The sequence below is a fragment of the Gymnogyps californianus genome, chromosome Z (genome assembly GCF_018139145.2).
Source record: "Gymnogyps californianus isolate 813 chromosome Z, ASM1813914v2, whole genome shotgun sequence".
In the NCBI taxonomy this organism is placed as follows: Eukaryota; Metazoa; Chordata; class Aves; order Accipitriformes; family Cathartidae; genus Gymnogyps; species Gymnogyps californianus.
Genome location: NC_059500.1, coordinates 33,486,825 through 33,509,384, shown reverse-complemented (window position 1 = coordinate 33,509,384; position 22,560 = coordinate 33,486,825). Strand labels below are relative to the sequence as shown.

At 38.2% G+C, this 22,560-nt stretch overlaps 1 protein-coding gene across 1 annotated transcript in view; it reads right to left on the bottom strand.

Annotated features, from left to right (window-relative positions):
• Nucleotides 1–22,560, bottom strand: part of MEGF10 (multiple EGF like domains 10) — a 107,285-nt gene that overhangs the window by 10,052 nt on the left and 74,673 nt on the right. Inside the window, exons 13-20 of the mRNA XM_050913103.1 lie at nucleotides 22,210–22,312; nucleotides 12,140–12,286; nucleotides 9,845–9,979; nucleotides 9,342–9,470; nucleotides 6,229–6,357; nucleotides 4,397–4,525; nucleotides 1,702–1,830; nucleotides 938–1,174 (exon numbers count right to left, since the gene is read on the bottom strand). Of these exons, the coding sequence (XP_050769060.1) occupies nucleotides 938–1,174; nucleotides 1,702–1,830; nucleotides 4,397–4,525; nucleotides 6,229–6,357; nucleotides 9,342–9,470; nucleotides 9,845–9,979; nucleotides 12,140–12,286; nucleotides 22,210–22,312 (1,138 nt within the window). The remainder of the gene's footprint in view (nucleotides 1–937; nucleotides 1,175–1,701; nucleotides 1,831–4,396; nucleotides 4,526–6,228; nucleotides 6,358–9,341; nucleotides 9,471–9,844; nucleotides 9,980–12,139; nucleotides 12,287–22,209; nucleotides 22,313–22,560) is intronic.

The following is a 22,560-nucleotide window of genomic DNA, read 5'->3' as shown; positions in this document are numbered from 1 at the left end:
TTTACCTGCTGCCTTCCTTAATAGCTTTGTGCAAAAGACAGCATTGCCTGAAGTTTCACGTACCCATTGCATCCCAACTCACATGCACTTTCATAGGTTGAAAACTTCTGTTTTGTTTCAGGAGCATTGCTCCTTCCCTTCATTTGTTTCAAACTCGGGCCACTCTGCTATCTGCCTCTCTAGAGAATCTTGCCACAGCTAGAGTGAAATCCTGATTTTCTACAGCTACAGCAGTCTTTCTGTATTCAAGCTGTTGGCATTGAATTTAAAGTCTCAGTAGAAACCGTATTTCGCCACACTTTCCAATTCTGTTTAAAAATAGGCACAGAGGAATAGAAATGTCCATACTTCCACTGTTTAATGCATAAAAACATTTGGGAGTGCAAAATGTTACACAGTAAAGCGAGGTATACGGTCACTTGTTCCTTACAGTTAACACATTTTACCAGGGTAAGCCACCTTCATAGTATCAAAAGCAGAGATTAAAAGACTATGATGCAGAACAAACTAAGCTGCTATAGATGCTGGGGCAGCATCCTTCTGAACTCGGGTGAACTGTCTCTGATAGCTGAAAGGTAAGCACACAAGTCTACCATTGCATCCCACTGGTCTTGTATGCCAGTTCACCAGCACCACTGTCAGTGTGGTCTCAGGGGGTGCTCTTCTGCAAAAGGCAGTTGAGAGCAGTGTCTCAGTATTCCTCTTCCTAAAGAGGGAAACCCTCCCCTGCCTCTCTCTCCAGGAAGGCTTCCAAGGCGGAATTGTAGACACCCTTTTCGAAATTATGTTCCTGCTCACAGTAGCCCTCGCTAATGCAAAAAGGTGAAACATGCACCTTCAGGCCCTGTTAGGAGCAGATCTGAACCCCTTCAGAGCTCAGCTAAAAAAGCACAAAGTCAAGAGATGGAGAAAAAAACCTGTTCTAAATGTCACTTACCTGAAACGGTGTAATCTGCATTGATGACCCTCATAGCAGGAGTATAGGTCACTGCGGGCATATTTGTTTCTTTTCCTTTCTGCTTATGTCTGTAAATGATGAACAGCACTAGCAGAAAAAGCACAACCAGGACAAGAATGATGATGCCTGCTATAGCCCCTATCTGGTAAGAATCAGCAGGGATGGCAGTACTGGTACGGCTTAAACTGTTCAAGTTTCCCACTATAATTACACCAGCTGAAATACAAGAAGAAATGAAAATAAGTGGCATAAATTCAGAGGCATATGTGTCAGGAGCAGAAGACAATATTTCGCTTCTAAATCTGTCTGCTAATTTAACTGTATTTAATAATGCCAAAATAGAACTATGTCAGAAACCAATGTGAAGACAATCCTAGCCTTAAGTAAAAGCATTCATCTTCTTCATAGAAAGAGATATTTTCATGGAGTTGAAAAAGTAAGAGCATTCTCTAGGCAAAAGCACAGAGCAGGTAAAGTACATGCTCTATCAGCAGCTTTAGACAGCACAGCACTGTAACACATTTCATGCAATCTACACTTGAGTGCTTGGCTCCAATAAACGATCACTGAGGCATCTAATACTTACAAAATCTACAGAACACATATAATTTAACAGAATGGACTATTTAAACACACATGCCTTATCAGATTAATTTAATGAATGATACAGAGATGGCATTTAATAGGTTAATCCAAGTTTTATATAAAACAATTACAATAACTTTTTTGCATCTAGGCTTTACCTTGATCACACCTAGCCCCTTTCCAGCCCGGGCTGCAGTAACACGTCCCCGTGATGTGGTCACAGGTTGAGTTGTTCAAACAGTCACATATCTGCCGGCATCCATACCCATATGTACCTTGAGGACATTCTGCCCAAAATAAGTGCAAATAAAAATTAGACATAGTAGTACTTCTTAAATGTTTTGGTATTACATATCTACAGCACCATACGTGCTACCATTTGTTTCTAACTCCATATGTTTTTGTACATGGCCAGCAGATGGCAATGTGTTATTAGTGGTAGACCTCTACGCAAAAGATTTTCTTAAGAGGACCTCTCTGTATATGCGTGTGTGTGTGTGTGTGTGTGTGTGTAGGTGCAGGAAAGGAGAAGGAAAAGGAGAAGGAAATTGTATTCAGAAGTGATTTTCCTTTACCTGTGATGTTGCTGCCACTAAGGCAGTGAAATTAGGAAGGGGCGGGGGGCAGGGAACCAAACAAAAAAGATTAAAAGGGTAGAAGACAGTGAAGAAATGGACAAAATGTGAACAAAGTGCCAGTTCTACACCAGAATGTCAGGTCTCCCAGGTTACTCAGATCCCAGTGCTTGAAAAATCACATAATCATGTGAGTGGAGCCAGACATCTGGCTGGTGTCATGTCATATGACAGATGTGCTGATGTGGTAAAAGAGCAAGAGATAAGGGCCATGAGAACGAGTCTAATATACATTACGTATTTATATAAAAATAAAACTGGTCCTAGGCTGCTTATAGCATACTTTGATACTGTAATGTATACATTGAGAAACTAACTACAGGAGAAAAATGCTAAATTATGAAAAAAAGCTAATTGGAAGAGTTTTACATTATTTTTTCTCTCCCAGGATGATTTGAATACAATAATTAATTACTGATCAAAGTGTCTCCTACATCATGTAATTAGCATGGTAGAGGATTATCCTACACTGATAAAAATTATTTCTTTTATACTGCCACCTCTGTTACTGTGTGTCTTGTTACATTATTGTAGGTCTGGTGGTTTGAGGAAGTGTGGTATTTCTTCACCTTCTGAGACTCAATTTTCTGAAATCTCTCAGGAGTTTTATAACTATATTAATTTGTTTTTCTTTTTGTCTTTTTAAAAGAATCTAACTCATCTTTTATGTATTCCTAGTTTAGAATAATTTAGAAGATAATGTAACACAATAGGCATCTGAGAAATGTTCTTGCAGTCTTGATAAATCCAGACTCAAGTGGAATTTCATGCTTATATACCTTCTCCTTCTCTTGGTTACATTCAATAAAACAAGATTATAACTACTGAAGTCAATGGCTGGGCAAAAACCATCATGCCATAACATATTTTGGCATTTTGAGATCTGAATTGGAATGAAAAGTCAATTTTTAAAACTGATGTTCAAATTCAGAAATACCAAAACATTTAGTTTAATATTGTTAAATCATTATTATCAAATTACAGGATAAAATACAAAATCTATAAAACATAATAATAAAGTTAGATTTGCCAAAGTGTTCAAAATGATTTTTTGATATCATGCCATCAAGAGAGGATCTTAAAAAGTTTCTTTTCCTAAACATTATTGCTCTTTTGAAGTGAAACAGCTAATAATTACATGTTGCCAGCTATTATTTCATTGAAATAAATATATTCCTCTAAACCATTCAGATTTTGTTGGAACTGTATTTTTCTTAGGAAAAAAAATCCACTTCCAAATTTTTAGTGGTTCTACCATAGATGCTGATTAGCCTTAAAAATATAACTCCCATTGCAGCTGGGGCTAGACCCACTGCTGAGGGAATAAAGTGTGTCTATGGGGACAGTAACCTCCCCTCCCTTCTGTTACAGTGCTGCCAGGTATGACACATGCTATCTCGGCCACTGCACAGCCCGTCAGATCCAGATGCAGCTAAATCAGTCCTGGTTATAGGTAATATGTAGCGTCCTCCACACATCAAAAGCAAAGCCTTGTGCACGACACTGATGCCAAAGACAGGTTTAAACCTTCACAACAGTAGGCTGAATGGATTGCTTTGCACTGCAGTATAATGCACGAAGCGTGGGAGCACCACTCTGTAATGTTAGCAAAAGTTGGACTAAAAGTTCTGTGCTTATGAGCCTGATTATTCTTTTAATGTTGTACAACATTATACCACCACTGATGTCAGTGGTGTTATTCTTGATTTTCTTCGGTAAAGAATCACACACATATGAAAACAAAATGCCATCTATTATGCTTTTATAATCCAATTGTATTGTAAAACCACACTGCAGATTAATTTTATCCACTAGGATTGATGGCGTAATTCTTATCTTTAGGTTTCTAACTATTAGTTTCCATTGTGGTTTATGCTAATGACAATTACTTGGATTCATCTGTTAATTTTACATGACAGAGTTGGAGTTTTTTTAGCATTATGTCCAAAGCAACGAGAATGTAGTACAAATGCCTCTTACGTGTAGCTACAAATTGAAACAAACAGCCATCACAATCATAATCAGTCTTAATAATTAATTCTGCGGGGTTTTATCTGTTTGGAAAAAGCCTAGGTCCAACTCGTGAAGCTCTTTCAAAATTCCCATCAAAATTCCCACTGAAGCCAAGAGGTTGTATCACAACAGTGGCCAAAACAACAGAGTCAGCTCAGGGTTCAGTACTTGCTATCAGGCACGAACAATTCCTGTCCCTACTCACTCTGCTCGCAGTGCTTCCCCATGAACCCTGTGCGGCAGGTGCACTGCCCACTGATGTGGTCACAGTCCGCTCCGTTCTGACACTGGCATATCAATGCACAGTCCTTCCCGTAAAACCCTAGGGGACATCCTGCAATACAAGGAGGGGGAGGGGAAAAGGAGTGAAACAACTGCTCTAGAAATAAAATGCAAATATTCTGGTTAAGTATGTTATTGAGAAGTCATTTCTGTAGCCTTGCTACTCAACGTGGCATTCTATAAACACAATAGATCAAGACCTACCCTATTTTAAGTGGTTTAAAATACACATCAGGCAAAAGCTACATAAAAATGAGGTTGGGAAATTGTGCGGACAGCAGATGTTCAGAAGAAGGCAGCAAGAAGGGCTCCTCAAAGAAATGGGTTTAAGAAGATATTTGAAGGAGGAGAAGGAGGGCAGTTTGTGAACTGCAGCAGGGAGTCTGTTCAGTGATAAAAGAACCTTTGGACATATTTTCTGCACAGTTGATGCTGAAGCATAAAAAAATAAAAATAATAACATATTGTATCTCAGCTCCTCACAAAGATACCATTTCAGTATGAAGACGACATATTACCGCAAAGAGATCATTATTCACTAGCAGGAAGCAAAATAACCATGATAGCTGACAGCTGAACCAGTATAGTGAATGTCTTCCAGAGCTGCATCCATATGGCTCTATAATATATCTGTGATTTCCTGCCACTATGACATTATTCAGTTGAAAAATGAGAGTTCTGATTTTATGAAAAACGGGTATTTAAACACTGAATGCAAAACACAGTTAGCAGTCTTATTTTTCTTGAGTTCAAAGATAATGGTTGTGCCCAGATTACAGACAGTGGGAGTGCCTGGATTGAAGATAAACCAAATTGAAGCTGTAATATGATAAAGATAAGAAGCCAACTTTATCAATATCTATCTCTAACAAATGTTTATTTCTCAAACTTTGTATGAACTCTTACCCAGCATATAATGAGTGCCATATACTTACACCCAGTCACTGCATGGCTTCTATCTGTATTTTAATGAAAAGCTCTTGGAACAAAAATCAGTATTAATGTATTAATTACATGAAGAAAATTCCAAAACAAATTATAACATTACAGTCTAGTGAAGTTAAGTTTCTAAGTTCCAAATAAAATAGCTTCTATATCGGTATTTGAATTACAGGTGCTGAGCTAGAGCTGTTGTTGCAGTTGCCCCTGGAAGGTAGCAATTACAGATACGAGATGTACTGTATGATCACTTTGCAGTGACAACAGGGACTGTGCCTCAGTAGACCACAGCCACAGCTAAGCTAGAAGCTGTTCTCATGGCTTCAGTCAGCTCTGAGTTGTCTTACAATCTCGGTTGTTGGGTCCCTGCTGCTAGAGTACTTTTGGGGGAGGTTTCAGAGAGGGAAGGCATTAGATGGTACCGTCATCCCACCCTGTGGGGAATACCTGCAGAGCTGACACCATCCATGCTACGGACTGCAGCCACAACCGCACATCTGCAGTGGTAGCATCTGAATGTCAGAGTCATTCATTCTGCATGTGCACACGACAGACTCTTCCACAGGGATGCCCAGCTGTGGCCAAAAGTTGTCTTCCTCTGAAGGAAGGCTAAAGAGGAGCCTGAATGTAGTGGCCAGCACTCTGCCAGTACTTATACAGGGGCCTCCCCTGCAACCACGGAGGCAATGTGTTGCATCTTCTGGATCAAAAAAGATTCAGCAGCATGGGAAGAAATCAATGAATAAAGTGTGAAAATACTGAAGAAAAATTCTGTACTGATTTGTAGACTAAGAACGGATAACAAAAGTCACTTACTTTGTGTACAGTAAAGGCCAGTCCATCCCGGGGTACATTTGCACTCCCCATCGTAGGCACTGCAGTAAGCTCCGTTATGGCAGTTGCACGTGTGGATGCAGTTTGGTCCCCAGTGGGAAGGTGGGCAAGCTAAAACAACCCAGAGCAATTCATTAATCTCAAATGACAAAGATCCTTGATACCCATGAATAGAGCTGCTTACATTTACATATGAGCACTGCTGCATTTGGGGTTTGTTGGTTTTCTTTTAAATACATTTTTGGGGCTGCTCCATTCTGAGCAAATAGCCACAATTTTTTTTTTAACTAAGGAATCATTTTACTCTAGATAAAAAGTGCTGAAAAAGATTAAATGTGTGAAAGAAACCAGTAATACATACTGGTTCAATTGAGCACAGTCAAGGGGATAAGCCTTGTAAGCTTCAAAAGTGAAGGAGAACAAACAAAGAAGGTTGAAACACATCTTACAGCCTATAGCTTTAGACCAAATACTAAGCTTACTTCTTGTATTTCCACTGTTAAGATTCTACAAAATTTCCTAAATATGGTGCATATAATCACGACTGTACCTTAATCAAGTTAACTCAGTTGCTTCCGCAGGTCCATTAATCAATATAATATTTCTAAAAAACAAGTAATTATCTATAAAGTGGAGATTTTTTTCACTCACAATCATGTCAACAGGTTATGAGATAGAATTTTACTGACTGCTTTGAAAATGTCATGGTGAATGAATTTGATACTATATGCTGCCATTAGAATAGTGAAGTGGTTCCAAAATGCTAATTACTATTCAGAGGCAGCAAAAGATAATTTTCTTCATGTCAGAATATCACTAAGTGCAGAGGGTACTCTAAGAACAGCCCTTTTCTGTTGATTAGGATTCACATCTTGAGGTTTTTATTTGTTTCTTTAGTAAAGAGATGCATAATTTAAGAATAGTTTTGTTGAAGTACAACATGAGTATTTCACAGGAGAGAAGAAACAGAACAGACATGGAAGCCTTAGCTTTATTCCTGTATAAGTTTAAAAAGGCTGATAACTCCTTATTGTTATGTACTGATTTGGTTGTCCAGAGTCCTGTCTGAGAGCAACAAAAACTCTTGAATCCTTCAAATGTTTGCATAATGACTCATCTATGTGTGGGCTGTATTTTTGCAAAGTGTTATCTTTGCCCAAATTTTACTTCATTAAGAAATATACTACATTGTATTGAAAAAAAAGTACTAAGTTTGTTTTTTGTTGTTTCCACTTCAGTTGTGCCTTATAATGATTTTTATTATTGTTTTGTGTTTGAAATTAGTGGTCAACTAAGAAGGAATGTAAATCACATACAGACGAAAGGTTAGAAGTTTCAAAAAGGTCGCTAGTTCCAAAAGAAATTAATGGAATCATTATTTTCCATGTGAACGAAAGGCCTTTATACAAAGCAAATAAACTTCCTCTGTTACGGTCCATGAGCACAGCCTCAATAGACGCTTCCATTCATATTGCTGGCACCATTTTCTTGTTATTGATTCAGTAAGTCCCTCCTCCTCCTAAATACCCCTATTCTGCTACGCTCCCAACTACCTACTTATTTTACCATAAAAACAGGGAGCTTTGTTGCTACTGGCTTCCACAGGAATAGGCTCAAGATTTATTTTGGTATCATATTGAGTTGTGCATGCTAATCACTTCACACAATTTAGCCAGCAAAGGTTTTTTTCCAAATTGACCAGATGTTACATTGCACTGGTACAGAGCCAGTTAACCTGGATCAGTCAAACCGTAAATGATATAAACCAATGAGGCATGTTATTAGGAAATGCACCTCCCTGGAAACCCCAGCACAATGTCTTTTGAATTTTGACATATCAGGGTCTGGTACAGCTTCTTTTATTCATAAAAATGGGTTGGCTGAAATTTTGGCATGTATGTGTTTCAGACTGTGTAGATTTTGGTACCTCATGGAATTGGATATGCTTCTTGTGAGAATTTTGCTTCAGATATTTCTTTCCTGTCATTAGTAATTTGCATAGACGCAGCAAGGCATCTGGAGAATGCCTAATTATTTAATTAAATAACTCTATGAAACATAATAAAATTCGGGCCTAGCCCTCTCCTTTTTAAGTCAGTAACAAAGTCTTAACTGCGTTTAGCATACCAAGATAATACTCATTGAGTGAGGTAGAGTGACACTAAAAATGTGCATCTGTGAAACATTTATAAAAGAAAGAAAGAGAAAAATCCATCAAAAAGTTACAAGCACTTAAAAAAAGTCATAGTGAAAAATTTCTTGACAAAACGTTCAAATGTTCAACAAGAACAAGGATGGTCTTGCAGCCGGAGCATTAACTTGTATCTGAGAAAATCTTGGCTTTGTTCTAAGCCTTGCCAGTAGCACTCTATGCAACTGTAGTAAGAAAAAACACCCTGTATTTCAGTACCTCAGCTCCTTATTTGTAAAATAATACTTCTGTTCTGCATAAGACTGTCCTGAGGATACAAGCCCTGGGATATTCACAACACTACTGTGGTAAGACTAAATAATTACAGACAAGCAAACAACAGGTCAAGAATCCTCTCTGCAATGCAAGATTCATCAAATCACAGACTTTTTCATGTTGGAAGAGACCTCCAGCATCACCTAGTCCAACATCCTACTCAAAGGATCTTCAGTGATTATAATTTCACAACCTCTTCCAGGCTGGAGACTTCAGAGCCTCTCTGGACAGTAGCTGTGCTTGACCACTCTCACAGTAAGGATTTTTTTTCTTGTATGTAGTAAAAGTCACCTTTGCTGCAACCTGTGAGCATTGCCTCTTGTCTTTTCACAGTGCACATCTGAAACAAGTCTGATCCAGCTTCTCTACAACTCTTCTTTGGGCAGTGGAAGACTGAAAACTGATCCCTCCTGTTGTATGCTCCAGCCCAGTTACTACAAAAATCATAGTGCAAATGTGTTTCTGATAGTGCCAATGAAATGCAGAAAAGTTTAGGATCTCTTCATTATATACCATAAAGTTCTCATTTCTGACTTACACAGTGTTTCTTTACCAAAAAGTACAGAATTTAAATAGCCGAACCTTGATTAATTGTTTTAAAAATAAAGGAAAAAGAGCTGATGCTTACGCTGAGAGCAGTCACTACCAATCCAGCCAGGGTAACACTGACAGGATCTATCAATAGGATTACACGTTCCATTATTGGTGCAGGTGCATATTCCAATGCAGTTCTTGCCAAATCTGCCACTGGGACATACTGAGAACAAGTTGTCAGAATTAGAACTCCTTAGTAATCAGAACAAGATTGTATTTTCTTTATTTCAAGACAAAGCGACTGATATTTGGATCAAGAAACATATTGCTTAGTATAATGTTGAAGTAAGACATTATAAATTCTGGTAAGCCCATTATACATACTCATTATACAAATAATACACATAAGAACACAGTGGGTTTCACACTTAAGGATCAAATATTCAAACAGCTTAAACCTGCTTAAGATTCCTAGTTTACAAACTGCACACACTACAACAGAAACTATTTTTGGTTTTATAGTTTCCAAGTGATGGAATGAAAATTATTACAGTACTTGGTCTCTGCATCCCATAGCGTCTTTATTACAACTTGTACCTTCATTACAGAGGGCTCCTGTAAATCCAGGTAAGCAGTCACATAAGCCAGTAATATGGTGGCAGGGACCACTGCTGTGTACGCACTGGGGGCATGTCTGGCTGCAGCGGTGCCCATAAAACCCAGGGGAACAAACTGGAATCAGAAAGAACAAACTGTCATTGCTTCCTGCACTTTCTATACAGCCATGAACTACTCTTCAGTTCACTTGTTCCTGACTTTGAATTAGCTCTGCTTTCTAAATACACAAGAGTTGCAATGGTGGTTGTTATTATTCATACAGTTCAATGCTTTACACTCACAAAAGGAGATTTGCTCATCTTCCTCAAGGGTTTACTATATTCTGGTTAGTAATGACTTAGTTGACATTCTATTACTTGTCAGGCCACACTGTGCTTGGGTTATGTTTGAAATGCATATATACTTTATATATTATACATATTTGGCTATACATTTTATGTCCTCTACAACATCAACATCTTTTAAAGCTTATCTGAAGAAAAGTAATTTTAAAAAAGAGAGTGGACAGTTTTATCTGTAGATGAGTAAGGTCATCTTAGACCTTGACTTCTTATGTGTTTCCTAAGTCGGAATACAAATAGCCATTACTTCACTGAGAAAAACATACAGATGTTTTCCAGTCATCCTTTCATTTAGGTACTCACTGTACTCATTACATGGTACAGACAGCCACACATCACCTAACTTTTAGAGAACCTGAGACCAGAAATACAGAGTCGTCCACTTAATTCTTATGCTAAAGGCACTAGTTTCTTAAAAACAAGAAAAAAAAAGGGGGGAAAAAAAGGCTGTTGCATAAAATCTCCTTTGTTGCTCTAATCCCTTCTGGCATTTATTTCCTGATGAATTAGAATATTAGGTAATGCATCAAGAGGAATACCTGTTGCACAGCAGCAATTAGCACTGACAAAAACTAACTTGGAATCTTTTCAATATTTTAATTTCATTCAAGATTCAGTCTTTTAATTATACACTCGATACAAGTTATGTGGCCAGATCTCTCTAGAGAGATTAACTTTTCCAAGTGAAACAGTGCCAAAAGGTCTTCCTGTTTACTGAAAAGGCACTTTCTGATTGGGATCCAAATTATTTGTATGACCTTTGTCTTCCCAGCCTCCAGACTATGCATCAGAGAGGGGCTCTGAGAGCCACTGGACTGGAAGCCTCTTGTACAGGTTACAGGCACAGTTCCAAAACACAGGGAACATTTTTACACGTAGCGTTACACTTAGTGTGTCTTTGGATTAACTGATTAACTGCAAGGCCTTTAGAGATTAGATAGTGAGAATAATTACTACACTTAGTTAGAAATGCTTAAGGAATACTAATGCCACACTAATGTGGGATTTAGTAGTGCCATAGGCAATCACATTCTTCAGCTTGAAATCTTGCCATTCCTGGACTGTTAGGACTTCATCCTCCTCTGGTTCTCCTTCTACCTTCTAGTAATTATTTCATGTTGTCTCCTGCCTTTTAAGCCTCTTTTGGAGGACCTAGTAGCAACTCCACTTGGCCTTACTCCACCTGCTTCTTGACCTTGTTTCTGGGAGACCTCCTCTGAAAACAGGGCTACCTTCCAAGTGCAGAGGACTCTCATTTCTCTTCTCTGAACGCCTTTCCCTCACATCTTCAACAATTAAAACTGAAGACAGCTAGACTGCTGGCAAACTGTGACAAATCTTCTTGGGAGGGTAGATATTTTGCACACTTCTTGTATTCGCCTCCCTGTTTCTGGTATGATTTGCCTCAGTTCATCTGTATCTCTCTTCTTGTAACATTTAAATTTTACAGAGACAAATTTTTCAAATGCAACTATGGGTACCTATGATATCCTCTACTTACTGTGAGGCCTGATGCCACTGGCCATTCTTTACTGCTTCAAAATAAGTGTTAAAAAAAAGCAGTATTTAAGCCAATGATTCCTACCAGACTCAATGGGAAGCTAAGTTTTCTAGCTTCTGAAACTCAAGCATGTTTTATTTACCTACCAAAATACGTATTACACAATTAATGTTCGTCAATCACATTTGGAAATGTTTGCCTTTAGAATGGAATCCCCTACTAAATTTGTTTCTTAGAAAGTCATGTGTATAACAACGTCATGGCACAGACAGTGAATAAAAGTAAAGTTGTACCGTAACAAGAAGAACACTACTAGTTGGAAACATTTGTTAATTTCAGGTAACACTTATTCCTGTATATTCATACATTTTGACAAAATGTCAGGTAAGGGATGGAGAAACAGAGATTTTAAAGCATTTATTTTGTCCTTACTTCTCTGACAAGTGGTGCCTCTGTATCCTGGCGCACACTCACAGATTCCGTCATCTGGAGAGCAGGATGCTCCATTTTTGCAGTAACAAGACAACGAGCAATTTGGACCCCACTGTCCCTCAGCGCACACACTGTCACAGTGAATGCCTGCAACCATAAATAAACAAAACTGTTAGCCTTTGTAAAGAACTCTTAGGCATAGTTAGTTTAAACCTTTGGTCCTCAGAGGACTCATTTTTAAAACACAGCTCACAAAACCTGTTTATGAAAATATCACTAACATCAGGAAAATAGAACAAGGTAAACTTGCATCTCTGCTCCTGCTTTCCCCCAGAACAGTGAACTTCTTTCATATTCCAGTTTTGATGAGATGTACTTAAGGGCTGATCCTAAGTTCTGTAACAGGAAAGCACTTCTGCAGATTTACATGGAACATAAAAGCTCCATGGGATGCTACTTCCAGGCTTCCTGCCCGCCAATACTTTAAGATCTACAAAGATGAATGCAAACCTCTCAGTAGTATAAAGAGTTCCATAATTTTCCAAGACCTTTATACATATAAAAATTTAAAAAGGTCTTTTATTCCTCTCACTTTCACCATTGGTATCAATAAAGAGAACTGAAAGTAGAAACTAATTCGAATGCAGCAAAATAATGGCTTTTGCTTCCTCCATAATGGCTGTTTCAAAACAGCAAAAGCTTACTTTCAAATTTTATGTTAGGGAAATACATGACAAAAGGTATTGCAGAAACTTTTCCTTCTGAATGTAAAAATTCTTAAGGTCTGACATGATTTTGTGTAATAATGGGGTGTGGGACACAGAATGATTTCTAATTAGTGGTGAGCTGATTACTGCTCAGCCTCATACCAAATGGAAAAATGTAGTGCACACAAAGGGTTTCCAAACACACCATGTGAGCATTCCAAAATGCTTAGCTGCAACAGTGTTAAGGATGCTGGTCAGTCAGTGCTTTGTCTAACCATTTTTGGCATAAAATTGATTATAAAATGGCCGCAACCTGAACCCCTATACATAAATCATAATACAAACCACTAATTATAATAATCCAATCATGGGATGTTTTTTTTCTTTGCAATGCAGCAACATTAAGTATAACTTTCCTGTTTGTTTTTTCCACTATCCGCTTTTAAAAAGCATGCTGCATGTTAAATGCCAGCAGGCACCACTGTGGAACTCAGACCGTATTGTGTCTACAGTACTTTGCGTTAACAATTAAGTATTATTGTAGCGCCTCTACTGAATGAAGCCCTTCGCTAAGGGAAAAGTGGATTGAATCCAACCACAAGCATGTCTTGCTTTGTAAGTATTTCCAGCAAAATATGCCACAGGTTCACTGGCTGCCAGAGTCCTAAAAAAGCAAAACAGTTTCACATGTGACAAGAAAAAAATCTTTTAACTTTGAAGAGCAAAATCTACTGTTCGTAACAATACTGAAAAATAATTACACTGTTTACTGATAGACCGGACTCAGAGGTGACTCCTCAACCCCCACAGCTTGTAAAGCTGCCTATATCCAAAGACTAACTCTCTAATTAGAGAGAAGGTGAAACTCCAGACTCTCAAATTGTTTGTTTCTCTGCAAGACAATCAACAGATTGAATAATCAAATATGTGGTTCAACAGACTGCACTAACTAATGCCAGCAAGAGAGAAAACACTTGCCTTTTAGAATCCAGATGCTAACCAGCAGTAGACAGTACACAGGCCACCGAAAAGCCCTAACTGTACAATGATCATTGGTTAATACTGACCTAAAACAAATCTGTTGTCAAAAAATGAAAGGCTTCTCATATCATTACTTTTTCATTTTTGCCTGCATGGGCAATGTCATTCTCCTATATTCATCTACATTTGAGAGGCAGTTGTAGACTTGCTTCTCAGTAGCCTGAGTCAACTTTTTCATTAACTCCTTATTTGCGGATAAATAGGTAAAAGAGTGTGGTTTGATTTTGAGAGATGCTGATGCACATGAGCAGGATGAGATCACAGCATTTTTTTTAGAAACAAGACCACGTATTTCAGATGCGTAAGAGTGCTCTGCTTGAGGTTCCCAAATTTGAAAACTCAGGTTTATAAGTCTGTGAAAGCACAAGCAGACACATGCAGAGCATTTCAGAATTCAGCCTGGCATTCTGTTCATGTGAGTGTTATCTGTCATATCATACATAGCTTCACTCAGTGAACCCTGCTGAAGAAAAGACATTTTTCACGGAGTCTTAATGGGTTTCAGTGGTGTTCAGTATACAATGGTCACTATTAACAAGTCCGTGGTTGCCAAGAGTTACCATAGTGCATTATCTGAGATTATGTAGACCAGTGACATACAATAACACCAGGCTCAATTATATCGTCTTGATCTGTGCACAGAGGATGCTTTATGACAGCATGGTGTCAAAGGGTGATACTAGGCATACTGGGATAGAAAAGACAATGGGCCCCATGCTGCATAGAGCCACGATACTTAAAAGAGTCAACAACTACCATTAAAAATTAAAAAGGAAAAAGTTCCTCCAGTACACATCAGGGAAAATTATCCATTAGGGAAACTGAAAAAATTACCTTTTCTTTCCCACTTTCACCCCTTAGGAGGAGGTAGTCTGGTGAAGAATGATATCCTCTACTTAACAAAGAAACAGTGTATCCTAAACATCACTGAATAATAATTATGACAATATAACATACTGAAAGAGTGCTGAATATTACTTCTGTTTCACTACAGAAAGAATTTTATTATATTTACTATTGATCATAAGCAAAATCAATTTCACTCCTGTGTGTGTGTCAAGAATGAATGTAGCAAAGCAGAAATACAAATTCATTTACTGATTTATTGCATCTCTACTTAAGAAAATAGCTTTAAATCTCACTCACTGTTATTTAGGTAAGTTCACAAGGCACTTAAAAATGAGAAACAGAGTTTCACATCTTATAGCTGTAAAAATCAAATATGTGTATTTTTGAGAAAGAATAGGTTAGAAATATTAAAAGGATTAAAAAATTTAAAAAAAAAGAATTTTCCAGACTCTGATGCTTTATATGAAATTTCAGCAAAGAAGGCTATGCTTTTATAGAAAAGCTAGAAATTAGTGAGGAAAAAGAAACATTTTTACTAGAACTTACAAAGCAAGATTAGACTCAGCTTTTACAATGGTATCAACAGTGACTGGCTTATGATTGCCACAATTTCAAGCAAGTATTAATGTCTTATGCAATAAAATTGTTTTTGATAAGTTTGCATGTTGATTTTGATACTGATAAGGATATCTGCAAGGAAATGTTTTTGCCAGAGCTATGGACAAAGAGCTCTTTGATGGCCTTCACAAGTTGCTAGGCAATAGCTGAATGGTCATGATAAACTTCAGCTAAGCTGCTCTGAAGAAATGCTCGTGCATTTAATGCCCAGTGCTTTATGCTGGGGGCCTCACATCTAAATCAGCATTCCCCCAGCATTCGTAATTGCATGAATGAAGTAAATAATTCTTTATGGATACCAGTGTTCTGCCCATGCTAGCAGAGTGTTTACATACTCCCTATGCTATATTTTTAAGTTGAGACTCAATGATCCATCCAAGTCAGACCAACAGAGAGCTAATTTGTTTTAGCATCCAAAGGGGAAAAAATCTACCAATTATTTCTTACTATCTTCCCAGGCAAATTTATTATTGGACTAAGTGCTATTTTCCAGCTTATTATGTTTCCATTAGTCTGACAAAAAGTTATCCAAACTTTAAAAAGAATTATTTTTTTCATAAAGAACGTGTATTTGCTATACAATTTATCTTCACAACACATGGAACTTTCCAGTATGGTCTCTCAGAACTAAAACCTATTTGTATATTGGTGTACTTCCCAAACATCAGAGCTAAACTGGATATACAACAGCCTAAATAAGAGAAGGATCAAGCCCTCAAAACTTGGGGAAATCTTGGTGTCATTAAAGCTAATGATACATCTCCATTATGGTCCAAGGTCTCACCCTTCATATTTGAGAGAAACAAACACTAAATCACTTCTGTTCAAGGAAGCTGAGACTTCTGATGGTGAGAATTGCTTCCCTACTTCTCTGTCAAATGATGGATAAGCAGCCCAAAGAAAGGGGAGAAACAGCACAAGGCAGTGGTGAAAAACTTCATAGGCACTATTTAGATGTACCCTCAGTGTCTTTAAGGGAAGAGAAGTACCTTGCTCCCTAGCTGGAGATAGCCAGAAGACTAAATAAAAGTGTCTCAAATTAAGGAGCTAATGAAAGGATCAAAGATTTTTCTCTAGAAGTTCAGACTGCTGCTTCTTCACTGCAGCGGCAGGAGAGTTTGTGCCTGTGAGTTTTGGTAGGAAGCCAGCTACAAAAGCTTGTCAACAAAAACAGCGCTGTATCAGAGTTTGAAGGCAAACATCAGTATCTGCAGATTTTAGTGGAAGAATCACTTTTGAGATATCCCCGGTATCTTTCTGAAGGCCACACTGTTGCTACATACTGTTATCCACACCAGTGGTGTTCTTTTCATCTACCACATTTTAGGTAGCCACAAGAAAATACTACTACTCCTTTTCTTATCTTCTTGATAGGTAGAAAATAAATGTACTTAATCTACTGATTTAAAGTTCTTCTAAAAGAGTGGTATTTCTCCCACATAAAGACCCACCACAACGCATAGGCAATAGAGATACAGACACAGTGAAGTCCAGACGTAGGGTAGGCCAAACCTCTTACTGAAGAATTAGTCTCACTAAGTTTGGAAAGTAAATACACCATTTATCATGACACAGTGCCCTCATACGATTTCATTTCGCAGCACACTGAATATCATCACAATGGGACCTCGTGCTTCAGGAGCCCAGGGAAAATTGGCCAAGGTGGAGGAAAACCCATGTTCTTGCAAGAGGTTCTCAGCTTGGCTGCCCGGGGGCACCAACACCACACATGCCATTCCAACAGCAGCTTGTTTCTCAGTCTTAAGGTGAGGGAGACCCATGACAGTAGTATTTTATGTCTTGTTTCTTCTGTGCAGGAGGGGTAAAAAATGCATACACATTAAAAGCTAAGGAGCAAGGGAGAGTGCTAGTTCTTGCTTCCCAGGGGACCTGATTATTTGCATCAGTGGGGCGGGGGTCAGATGACAGTCCTCCCTGTTATAATCCAGTAACAAATGTGCCTCTTAGAAATGATGTCAGGAGCACATGGAAAGACACAGCACTTCCTCACAGAAACAACACATCTGGTGATGGGCAATCTGACTAGTGTCAGCAGGTGTCCAGCGCAGCAAAAAGTCACCAACACCCTATCTGCTGTAGCATATGGATGAATACTATGCACGCTGGTAAAATGCAGGCTGATATTACTGCATCTGTCTTTTCCATAAACCAATGCTGTTGTTTTGGTACAGATAGCAGACTAGTGGTATTTCGTAATCCCTGGCACCGCATAACCTTTAAATTGATTTTAAAAATAACAAATGTCGTATCAGTATGACATGACATTTCTTCACAAACAGAAAGGTCCAGCAGAACTGCACCCAAGAAAGCACAACAGTAGTGTGTTATCAGTAACACCCACATGACTGTAATAAAGTAATAAACAAACTGTCTGGAGAAAAACTTTTGCCCTTTTTACAATGCTTTAATGCAAAATCTCATTTTGCAGGAGTATGAATTTGCTAATCTTTTGGGCAAGTTGGAAAAATTGTATTTTGACAGCTGCTTGCAGAACAGATAAGATTAAGGGATGAAATTAACAGTTACTGTGGTGCCTGCTGGATTGTGGTCATTGAGAGAAGCGGTAGAGGTGGCTCTTTAATGGTAGTTAACTTAAAGTTTTGGTATAAATTATTAGGAGAATTAATTATCATTACCTATTGGGGAAGTACATTTTCTGCATGTTTCTTCTGCTTTCTATTTTAATGGTTCTTACTCTTTTCCACTGTCTAGTTCTTGCGCTTCCTCCAAATGAAGAAAAGTTATTTATAAGATACAGTGAAAATGTCAAGGGACGAGAGCATTTGGGGCAGACATCATCCTCTGCGTGGGCAGATGTTTCTTGTTTGTGCCATCCTGTCATGTGGCTCCTGGAACGTGATGGAATGGTCAGATTGCCAGGAAAAAAACATCACCCTTAACTCGTGCTTTTCTAAGCAGAATTAAGCTGCTGTATAGGGAGTGCTTGGTGTAAACTACAGAGAGGGTAGGATTTCTAACACAAGTCCTATCAACGAAGTCACTTTTGTTTAGGATGAGAAATTTAAGTATCCTCCTAGGCAACAGAACCTAAATTAAAAACAGAAACCCTAAATTAAAACAGAACCTAATTAAAACTAATTTAAGTTATTTCTTGAGTTTTATAACAGCTTATGACAACGCAATAGTCAATAACCGAACTTACACTTTCGTTCATAACTAGGGCCTAAGAAGCAAAAGATAATACATTGGGCATGTTCAAAAACAAAGAAAAAACTACTTAAATAAACTAAACCATATAGCATCTTATTGTTGACCCAATGCTCAGCTGCAGCTATATCTTAAGACTAAAGTAAAGGGCAGCATGTTAGCCAGGCTGCCCTTTGGTACACGACAATAGCACTTGTGCCCACTTCAGCAGCTCAGAGCTCCCTCACTACCCGAGGGAGCGTGCACCATACGAGGCCAGTGACCCCCCCCTCCCCGTGCAGCGTGTTTCCTGTTCCCCAGTGTTATGGTACAACTGTGTCATCCAGCAAGGGAAAAATCTTCCACCCTTCCTTTATTTCTGCAAAGTTATATAAACTATTCCCTCTGATGAAATTCCCTGGGGGAAGTGTAGACAACTGCTCTGTTCACAGGGCTGAGAAAAATATTACATTTAAAATATCTTTTCGGAAACTTTATATAATTTTGGTGGCATCAAAACATTTGGGGAAGTCCACCTTGGATTCATCAATTTATTCTTGTTGAAGAAGAAAAAAGACTCACAAGTTCACATTTTTAAGCTTCTTCAAATGTATTTATTTTTTAACACCACCCTCCCAATGGTTTTTAAACAACTAAATCCTTCATTTGGGTTAGACAGGCATTAGACTGATCCAAAATCAGTTTCTCCCTCTCTTTCTTTTTTTTGGTAGATAATACTAAGCACCAAAAAATAGTAAGTCTGATGGTTACTTTAACAAATCTAACAGAAAAAATCTAAGCTATTCTAACATAATTTGTTGCATTTTAGTACCTTACTATATTTTCCCAAATCCTCCATCTGCTTCTCCACCTATTATGCATACAAATATGTATACAACCTCCCTTCTTAATCCTACAATCTAATGCTATCTCTGCAATGTAACATTACAGTACAGCTATTTGAGAACCTGTTTCTAAAGTATTCTCTCCTTTTTTTATTCATTCTAAATATAAGTATCTACACAAAGACCAGATTCCTCATGGGTATTGCTCTGACATGTGAAGTGTGGGAGGAGGATTTTTCCAGACACTGGGTATAAAGCAAACTATGCCGTTTATGTCATATTGTGTGTCTAGACATCACCAACGTGTTGAAACTAGTCTGTTACACACGCTGTTGTGATGACATCATCCAGCGAAAGACACTCAATTTTATCCATGATCACGCATGAAGTCTCTTTCTAGTGAAATCTTTTTCCTTTCTAAATATGAAGACGAAATAAGATTTCACTAAAGGCAAAAATACTGTCTACTTTTCAATACCTGAGTTCAAGCACAGTCAAGGTTTGTGCTATGCTTAAAGCCTTTGTCACATCCCAGGTTAGTTATATGACACTGGCTAGGTAATTTTTATAACCTGTTACAAAAAGTTGCTAGATTTTTAGTATGGCTTTTCAAAACTACCTATTTTAATCTGGCTTCATTCATTAACATACTTGTGGTCTCTGAGGATTTGTCTCAGTTTTAGAAAACTCACAAGATATATTTTGAGCAGTACCTCTGGAACTTGTGAACAGCTCTAACTGCCTCCACCATAGTTGCTCAAGATCAGCAACTGTTCACATGTTTTTAATGTGCATATTCTTTGCTTAATAAATTTATTCATTTAAGAAGTCATATTTTGAGCAGACCCAAATATAAGTTTGAGAAAGCGCGTTCAAACACACACACACAATTATCTGAAACTACCTGAAAGTAAGAACAGTCATCAAAGGCCATTAACATAACAAAATAAACACAAACACAAAGTAGTGTCTCACAAAATAGTAACAGATGGCATAATGCTAATAGTATTTTTTCATCATTCACTCAAGTGACTTATTATTTTTGCACTCTCGTGGTAGTGTCCTGGTTTCGGCTGGGATAGAGTTAATTTTCTTCTTAGTAGCTGGTATAGTGCTGTGTTTTGGATTTAGTGTGAGAATACTGTTGATAACACGCTGATGTTTTAGTTGCTGCTGGCTGGGATTAAACCACGACAGGTAGTAATTTCCCAGAGTTATCTGAGTGGCTGATGGTAACTCACACGGCAGCTTGTGGGAAGAGAATAAAACCAACAAACTCCTGGCTCAGTTAGGTGAGTGCTGGCTCTGGAAACCTCTCTCTTTCACACTGAAAAGGGTGACAACAGGGAGACCAAACGGTGAGACCGGCTTTCTCAAAGAACTTGGCAGAAGTTTAATATACAGACAAACTGCACAAATAATAAATGGGTTTGGTCTTCTAAAGCAAAGCAGGAGTCCTTCCTGCCCATGTCTGTATCCCCTACAGATTTCCACTTCCTACCTCCCAATAATCATAAGAGTCATGTTCATCTGAACAGAAAGTAGAAAAAACACCAGATAAGCTGTAATGAACTACAACTAATCAACCTGAACTGCAGACACAGAGCATTATGTACTTTGAACAAAATGCCTGTGATCCATCTACAGAGTTAGGAAAAAAAAGCATATAAAAATCAAAGTTTGGGAAAAAACTCAGTAAAGACAGTATCTGAGGAAGTCATAAGCTCTACACAAACTTTTGTGAGCTCAATGATTTGCTAAACTTGTCAAATAAATGACTTGCTGCAGATTGTCTGCTCACCTCCATCTACTATGTCTGGAAGCACCAGAGAAAAAAGAAAACAATTGTATCATGAACCTGCAAGTCAATTAGGAAAAATATTAACTTATAAATTAGTGAGTGGATAATAAATAATTCTAGTATTTCTGAAATCACAAAAAAACCTCCTTTCTTTTCACAGCCGAAACATGCTTTGTTCATTTAAGGTGTGTTTTTCATGCTGACTTCTCATTATTAAACGGAAGGACGGGTGACATGAAATCTGACCCTTGCAACACTACAGTATGACAGTGAGACACAAAGTCCAGAATGCTCTGAGAGGGGCAAACTTATAGTGTCAATTAATCCTTATTGAAGATGGCAGAGTTTTCCCAACACTTAAAGCTTAGAAATCTATGTGAGAACTAAAACTACCTCCTAGAGATAAAGGGAACACTTCATGATAGCTTGCCCTTCTGCATAGTTTCATCATGTTTTCAAAAAATCTTGCTTTCCACAAGCAAGAGAGTGCAACAACAGTGTCAAACACAAATTTTGATGAATAATTAAATATATATAGTTCTTAAAACCACAATGAAAATGCTGGAGAAACTTTGTGGAAAAAGTGCAACAATTTTCATACAGAACAAAATACGTGCAGAGAAACTTAATTTTTTTTGAAAAATTTGAGAAACTCAAATGGCAGCACAGCTTCTGCATGATTTATCCTCTTTCTGGCTGCCTCAGCAAAGCTTTCTGAGTTCCTGGATGGGATGCTTTACCTACCAAAGCTGCCAGCACAACCTTGAATATTTACAGTTATTCACCACTTTCATAAGGAATCATACTGTGGAGGCGCCCAAGTTTTTAAGATTCCCCCTTCTATTCCCAGTTTTCTGCAGATCCCACTCTCAACAAAGTTTCCACACCTGTGAATCACAGAAGGGACACAGCAGCCACAGAACTGGCCCTTTCCTCCTTCCAACCCCACATCCTCCTCCTCTACCCACAAAACCAAAAGGCAAGACCAAGTCTCGCCATAGTGGAAACTCTCATTGTCCTTCATGACAGTCTCTTTTGTACCTGACCATCCCGGTAGACAGCGACAGTAACCCGTGGTGGGATGACAACCGTCCGCATGGCTGCAGTCACAGCGTTCAGCACAATCCATACCATATGTGCCGTCCTGTGGCAACAAAAAAAAACAACCCAGAGATGACGACAACTGGGAGTTAGAGGAGAACAAGTTCTGGTCAGTCCTGCCTCAAAAAGCAACCACAGATCTCTCCTGAATACGTAATCTGCCTTCTTAATATAAAACGCTTCTGGCTTTTGGAACATTTTAGCATCCTATGTTTTCATTCTTTCATTTAAGCGGGGAAGATAAAGAATTAATTACATTCTCTTGAAAAATCCCAGACTAATGGACCTGGA